Source organism: Pseudonaja textilis, chromosome 2, assembly GCF_049901715.1.
Source record: "Pseudonaja textilis isolate UNSWEBS1 chromosome 2, rPseTex1.2, whole genome shotgun sequence".
Taxonomy (NCBI): domain Eukaryota; kingdom Metazoa; phylum Chordata; class Lepidosauria; order Squamata; family Elapidae; genus Pseudonaja; species Pseudonaja textilis.
Window position 1 is genome coordinate 18,938,981 of NC_141991.1, and position 8,486 is coordinate 18,947,466.

General features: G+C 39.2%; 1 protein-coding gene across 1 annotated transcript; it reads left to right on the forward strand.

Moving 5' to 3' along the window:
* The first annotated feature begins 346 nt into the window (after window positions 1–346).
* On the forward strand, window positions 347–5,656 carry LOC148126782 (uncharacterized). Its single transcript, XM_087923067.1, has 4 exons — window positions 347–638; window positions 1,721–1,969; window positions 4,365–4,468; window positions 5,285–5,656. Exons 1-4 carry the CDS (start codon window positions 560–562, stop codon window positions 5,390–5,392), a joined length of 540 nt encoding a protein of 179 aa, XP_087779193.1. The 5' UTR covers window positions 347–559; the 3' UTR covers window positions 5,393–5,656.
* Window positions 5,657–8,486: the final 2,830 nt, after the last annotated feature.

Sequence of the window (8,486 nt, forward strand, 5' to 3'; positions counted from 1 at the left end):
ATTCTTGAGGTAGCAGGTAATAAGGTAGTGGTTGAGTTTTTATAAAGACTGGGGCTATATACAGAGAAATAATAATAGGACACTTCAGGAACCAGTTTTTATTTCCAGAAACACCCATAATTCAGTTCAATTTGGGTTCATTCCAGCTTGGTTATTAATCACACTGTTAATTGTTGCCTCTGTAATTAACTGCATGGAACTAACCTACACTACAATTTAATGCATCTGGACAATATATCTTTCTGTCTCTCTCTCTCTCTCTCTCTCTCTTTTCAAATCTATCTTTTCCATTAACTGAAGGAAGATGACAAAAAAATATCCAGATTTACAAGTGTATTTCAGGTCCTTTCCTGTTTTAATGCACATATATGCATATTTTGATAAAATATGACAAATGTTTCATGCATTAGACACCTATTTTCTTGAAGAGGTATTACTAAATTAGGAAAGAATTGGCTGTTGCAATCACTTATATAAAAGGGTTGTAAATATTACAGAAGACTTGCCAGAAATTGACCAGTACACCCAAGACCTCTGTACTCTGCACTACTGTGCTACAATGGAGAAGAAATGGAAAAGCTTCAAGGGCTCTCCCTGGATTCTCTGTATATTTACTATCTTGTTCCTCTGTGTAGCAGGTGAGCATCTTTGCCCCGTGTTATTTGGATCAAGCCATCTGGAGATCAGACTTTGCCAACAGTTGAGGAACATTTCAAAGTTTCAATATAGTTAGGCAAAATAGTGTCCCTTCATTGCTGGCAAGATCCAATGCTTCTTCCCAGGGAGTCAGAATCTGGAAGAAGATACAGCTGTGAAAGGGTGGGAGGTTGAGGATTTCCAAGAGAAAACGAAAGGTTCATAGTAAATTGAGCATCTCTCTTCCATGTTGCCTGAATCTTTCCCTGCCTGAATGGATGACAACTGAAATCGTATTAGCTTGGCAAAATGGCTGAGAGAAAGTGTATTTGATGAAAGGTGAATTTCTATTCCAGAACTTACAGAATAGGGCCTTCTGAGTTGGCAAAAGGACTATCTTACTGAAAATAGCTGAAGTGCAGAATTTCCTGCCTCAGCCTCTGGTGCCAAATGAAATAATGGGAGGTATTTGGAGAAGGATAGATAGTCAGAAACAATCACCTCAGAATCTCAGAAAAGAAACTCTTTTCTTCGTGCCTATCTGCAGATCTGTGCAGAAGAGCTTCCACTTCACCTTCAAACACCCTAAACTCTGAAAAGCAGAGGCTGTTCCTTTCTTTAAAGTTATTATTGTCAAGAGCTTCTGGTAATTCGATATTTCCTCAGCTCTCTTGGATGTTGACATTTCTGCTATACCTTTTATAGCTGAGTTGAGGAAATATCAAGTTACTCTTTTAGATTGGACTATTATTTGTCAGAAATGGTGTAGTAGGGTCTCCTGCTTGGGGGGGTGAGGGGTGGACTAGATGACCTACAAGGTCCCTTCCAATTCTGTTAATCTGTATAACATGCTGGTTCCATTTTTGGTCTTCTTTGAATCAGTTGCTCCCAGGGATAACACCATACCAATAAACCAAAATCAAAAGGCTAAAAATCAAATCAAAATTTCATTTATAGTCCCAGACCAAACACAAGGCTTAAGGACAATCCTCGATGCTTGAGGACACAGTAATAATGAGTAATGTTGATTTAGGACAAATGGTATCCATCCCATTTTTTTCCTTTTCCTTTTTCCATTTTCCAGGCGCTCACCATCCAAACGCCACCACAGGCTGTGAGGACAACCCTCCTAGTGACTTTGCTGGGCTTCAGAAGATTAATGCCACTCCTGCAACTTTGACTCCAGAAGCCACCCATAAAAAGATAACTTGCCCAACAAAGAGTACCACCCCCAGTTCAACAGCCACAATAAATGCCAATGAAACTTACAATGCCACAGAAAATGCACCAGAGGTCACTCATTTACCCTTCTACACCTCACCTAATAGCACTGGTAAGTCACTCAAATGGGTCTGAGTTGGAATTGTCATTTAAAATCCATTTTTGAAAGTGGTGCCAATAATGTTTGGTAGTATTCTCCTTCCAGTGGAAAAGGGCCTTCTAAGTGCCATGGTTCAATTGATGGATGGTTCTCACAAAAGTCTCAGTTCCTTACAAACTATATTCTGCCTTGGAGAAATATCAGACCTCTGCTTTCCTCCTAGTCTGCAAGTTCTCATTCTATGTTATCTGGATGAGATAATTTGAATAATGATTCAAGTGAACATAGTCTGCAATATGATGAGCAGACTATATATACTCAGTAAATAATTGACACTGAAATGGGAGCAAGACAAGGATGTATAGTATCCTTTCTGTTGTTGAATTTACTTATGGACAAATACATCAGAAAGCTGGTGGTGACATTAAGAGGTGTTTCAATTGAGGGCATGTACATTTGCACACACCTTTATATATAGATGATGCCATGCTGATAGCTGAGAGCCTTAATTATTTGCAAGGAAAGCTAGCTGAATTGTATGATGCAACAAGAGTATAGATCTGAAAATTAACGCATCATTAAGGCATCCAAATCCAATTTAATTGTCTTTTCAGAGAAAGTGGAGTGAATTGCAAGTTATTAATAAGTGGAAAAACTAGCAAATAGATAAATTTGTAGGCTTCTATAGAATATTTTTCATAGAGGAACATGGATGGGAAAAGGTTTAAGATGCAGAGATTCTGGTAGAACGTTTGTAGGTTGTAGGTAATTGAAAGAAGCAACATTTCTGTAAATAAAAATATGCTTCTATTCGATTACATGGAAATCAGAAATGGGTATGTGGGGGGAAAAATTAAAAAGTACAATGAAGTAAGAATGAGGTACTTAGAATGAGTGTTATGAAACAAGAATAAGCTTAGAACAAATAGGAAAAAAGAAGGCATTGGCCAATTCATAAAGGAAGACAAAGTTTGACTGCATATTGTTGAGAAGAATTTGAAAAGGACTGATGAGAAGCTTAAAGAACATAAATTATTAAGCAGCATATGAATATGCTTGAAAGGGTAGAAAGGCACGGAGAGGTTTAAGGACTGAAATAGTTTTAGCTGTATTTCTTTTCTATATGCTTTTAATTTGCTTTGCTTATTATTCATAACCTTTTTTTGCACTTCACACATCACAAATGGATTATAAATGCCATCACCCATTGTATTCCAGAAGTGATGGGTATGTATTCTATTCCAGCAATCTGTACATTATATTTTAGAAGCTCACAGATTGACTCCTACATAATCTGGTGCAGAATCTTGCCTAATCTTGCCATGTATGGACTCTATCCATCTGTCCATCTCCAATCTTTTTGGCTTTCTCCAGGCAGTTGTTTTAAATACTGCAAAACAGGGGTTTGTGAAAAGCTCAAACTCATCTGGGTCTGAACATTCAGTATTCTGGCATTCTCATTTATTCTGGCTAGAGATTCCTTCACCGGCTGCTTGGCCCATTTGGCCATGGAGGAACTATCAACCAGCCATCAGTTTCTTTTGTGAAACAAACTGAGCTGAAACATGAACTAAGCTCTGCCTTTTCTTGGTTAACATTTTGCTAAGCAGAAGGACTTCCTTGGTCTTCTCCTTCTAGAGACATCCCCCAAAGTCCTTATTTTTAGCCTCCTATAGAAACCACACGGCTCAGCGGTTAAGATCTGGACTTTGTTGGTTGGAAAGGTGGCAGCCCAGGTTTGAAACCCCAGCACCATGTGGCGGGGGTGAGCTCCTGCCAACTTCACAGTTCGAAAGCATACAAACGCAAGTAGATAAATAGGTACCACTTTGGTGTGAAGGTAGCTGCCCTCCATGAAGTCATGCTGGGCTGGCCACATGACCATAGAAATGTCTTTGGACTGATCTGACCTTGAAATAGCCTTGAAATGGAGATGAGCACTGCCCCCTATAGTCGGCAATGACTGGTGGAGTAAAATCTGCAGGGATTCCTTGGCTTTTATAAAAAAAATAGAAATCACAACATACCAATGATTCTTAACCTGCTTGATTGTCTCCTTCCTGAAGCTATTCTACCCTATTCATCCTGGGTTAGTATCTTCCTCTTATTTTCCTCTAATTTCGCTCTTTTAAAGTTCCAGCTTAGATAGTCCACTGAGCACTTCACCATTACTGAATAATTCTGTAAAAACTGGAGAAAGCAGAGTCACCTTATAGGCAAGATGGCAGCATACAGATTTAATAAACAAACAATGATTCGATAACTATTGCTAAATAGTTGATGTGGCTACCAAAATCATAAAGTAACTAAGTTGCGCAGGTGGGTGGTTTCTAGATTTCAGGAAGTAAAAGAAGGAATGGGCAATTTTTAAAATACATTGTTTTATTTCATTCTCTGTTCCCTACAGACAGTGTGCCATCGAATGTCACCTGTTTGCAAGGCTGGGCCATTTTTCTTATCTTCTTATCTGCCCTATTGGTAATGGTCCTTCTAGCTGGTCTCCCAGTTATGGTAAGTGATCTACAAACACCTGCTCCAGTCAGTGGTGGTATTCATTTTTTTTTACTACCGGTTCTGTGGGTATGGCTTGGTGGGCTTGGTGTGGCTTGGTGGGTGTGGCATGGCATGGTGGGCGTGGCTTGATGGGTGTGGCAGGGGAAGGATACTGTAAAATCCCCATTCCCTCCCCACCCCACTACCCTGCTTTCCAGCTCCGTTCTCCTGTGCAGGGCAACAAAAGAAGACTCAGCCAATCAGCTGGGACTCAGGAGGCAGAGAATAGATGGGGGCGGGGCCACTCAGAGGTGGTTTTTGCCAGTTCTCTGAACTACTCAAAATGTCCGCTAGTGGTTCTCCAGAACTGGTCAGAACTGTCTGAATACCACCTCTGGTTCAAGTACAATATTTATTATATATCTACACTGTCCATGTCACTTGGGTGGTTTACAACAGCATAAAAAAACCATATAAACACCTGAATAAAAACAGAGTTAAAAACAAGTCAAAACATACAAGTTAGAAGTAAGAGTCAAAGTTAAAAATTCAGAAGGCTAAAAAAAAAGGTTAACAAGTCTGCAGGAGTGCCCTCAAATTACCAGCCATTTCAGGGTTATCACATACCCTTAGACCCCTTTGCTACTTGATACTCAGGTCTTAATTTTTTGAAATTTGAAATTTTAATAATTTATTATCATTTATCATTTTAAATTTGAACATTTTAAAAATCATTTATCATTTTAAATTTGAATAATTTCTTGCTGCTGAGGTCAATGAGTTTCCACCATCATAATAACACAAATTAAAACTGTTTTTGTTTGTGTTCTCCAGCTCTGCTACTTCCTTAGCTGCCGATGCTTGGGAGCTCAGCAACCGTGTGCACGATATAACCACAAGGTCTATGTGGCTCCAGAGGAACAAAGCCTACCGCTAGAATGAATGGAGATAAAGAAGAAGGCCCAATCCGAAGGTCTCTAGTGCTCCAACTATTTTCTGACACAAACTAGACATTTGTTTCCAATTTAGTGCTTGCAAGGCCACCACCACAAGAGATGGAAGGTCAGGAAAGTAGACACGTTTTTGGAGAAAGCTGATGTGGAGATGTCTTCAAGCAATTGGCACTTTGACTGTTGATGGAACCCATCAAGTACCAATCTTCACCCATCTTCTTCTCCCTATTTAATCTCAGTGAAAAATCCATCATATTGTACCTGCACAAAAAAAATATTCCAAAGATGCCTCCTCTTATTTTTTATTCTTGATGATGGAATCAGGAGATCATGGACATCTTGCTGGGAAAAAGGGCTGGGGGGAGAAGAAGAAAGCTTATATTTTGGGAGATCAAAAGATACACATTATTTGGAAAAGGAAGTATCTAACCCTAGCCCTAACCCTAACCCAACCTGAACATCCAATAGCTACAAACCACATCTCTACCCAACAACCACAACCCAATCCACAACCCAATCCACAACCCAATCCACAAAAAAACATAAATCAGACAAATAATGATATCCCAATCCTCATCGGAGAAGCTGTTGAGCATGAATGGAAACATCCAAACGCTATCTTATTTGGTCTAGAGGACATCAATGACAATGATGACATCACAACTGTCCGAAACATCATCAGTGATTATCAAGCATCAACCATCTCCCCTGATGAAATACTTGACATTTCCCACATCGACCTAGAGCTCAAAAACAGAGACGGCTCTGTGGCCCCATGCTTCTGCAGGGTCATTTGCAAAAATGAATCAAGCAAACGTAAATTCATCTATACTATAAATTCACTTGCCAAAAGCAACACCAACCATAAGAACTTCTGTTCTCACCCTGACCTAACCATACAGCAATGTGCCCGCTCCTGTGTACTCCGCACTGAACTCAAAAAAACGTCTAGACAATGGAGAGAAGGACCTGTACATTGACTACCGTGCTGACTGTATCAAAAGTAAGTCACACAACCCGCAACTCAGCTTTAACCTTCAACCACAACCCTACCTCAACCAACCCACCATCACCCAAGACTAGGCACGCATGCCCCTAACTACCTCAATTCCAACTACTGCTGGCCTTAAATGCAAGCTACTCAATGCAAGAAGCCTTGTGAATAAAATACCTGAATTTCTCCTCTTACTAAATATGGCTACATTCGACCTCATATTTGTCTGTGAAGCATGGCTCAACGCATCTCTCCCTGACTCCATTACCACAGTAAGAGATTATCATGTTTACCGATCAGATTGTGAAATTCGTAGAGGAGGTGGTGTTGCTATCTTCTATAAAAAGTCCTTACATCTAAAAAACATCCAAGTTACCCAGGAGCTTGCTCTTCCTGAGACCATCATCTGTGAACTATCCTTAAATATCACATTTCGATTCTTACTATGTTACAGAGCACCGATTATGACATTGAACATGTAAACAAGCTAAATACACTACTAACATGGGCAGCATCTTGCCCATAGCCTTTTATCTTTCTTGGTGACTTCAATCTACCTCATATGAACTGGACCCTAAATGAATGTACAACTGAACCCATACATGCAACCTTCTACAATACTGTTACAATCTGGGACTGGAACAACTAGTAACCAACAATACTAGACTTAACAACTGCCTCAATCTCATCTTCTGCAGTAATTTGAATTTAATTTACAGAATACAAACTAAAGAACCCTTTTCCAACAGTGACCACAATATGATTGACTTTTGTCTCAACATACGCCCACACAAAAATAATCACAATGACAGAATCCCCAATTATAACTTCAAAGAAGGCAACTATGATCTTACAGACAACAATTTCTCATCCCTTGATTGGCAATCTCTATTCACTGGATGCAATACTGTTGAAGACCATTACAACATATTTTTACTTGAAGTCAAAAGAGTCATCAAACTATATGTACCAATAACAACTCCCAAAACAACAACAAAAAAAAACAGATTACCCATAACAATAAGGAAACTTCAATCCAAAAAGAGATCACTCTGGCGGAAAAACAAATCTGGTCACGTTGCCAACTTCAAAAGCCAATGCAAAAATTTATGCCACCAGATAACGACTGAATGCACCAATTATCACATTAAACAAGGGGAAAACCTTCTATGCACCAATTCCACCCGTGCTTTTTACAATTTTGTAAACAACAAACTAAAAGACTCAAGGTCCATCCCAGCTCGGACCTAATGGTAAAGACTGCAACGACGACACCATTAAAGCCAACATCTTTAACACATTCTTTGGCTCAGTATTTGTAAACAGCAATGGATCATGCCCAGTATTTTCTAGCCGAACCACAGAAAACTACAATGATCTAATACATATCGATTTTACAGAAGACAATGTTGAAAAAGCGCTATGAAATCCAAAACCATCTCTATCTATTGGACTGGATAGAATAGGTGCCTACTTCTTTAAAAAGCTATCCACTGCCATAGCAGAACCTCTAAGCATAATCTTTGAAAAATCTTTCAGGACCAGCTCCTTGCCAAAACTATGGTCACAAACCACGGTCATCCCCATCTTCAAAAAGGGAGACCCCAGCCTAGTTGAAAATTACAGACCAACATCTTTATGCTGCATCACCTGTAAAGTCATGGAATCAATTATTAACAAATCCATTATCTTCCACTTAGAGACAAACAACCTACTCTCCAATAAACAATTTTGTTTCAGAAAAAAACTATCCTGTAATCTGTAACTCTTACACTGCAAAAACATATGGACTACACAACTTGATCAGGGCAAAACAATAGACGCAATCTACATAGATTTCTGTAAAGTCTTTGATTCAGTGGTACACAACAAACTACTCATAAAACTAAAATCTTATGGTATCTCTGGTCAACTGCATAACTGGATAGAAGCATTCCTTCAAACAGACAACAAATGGTCAAAATTGGGAAGGTCCTATCAAATTCTGTACCTGTCAATAGTGGTGTTCCCCCAAGGCAGCATTCTAGGACCAACTCTCTTCATACTCTACATAAATGACCTCTGTGATCATATTAAGAGCAACTGCATC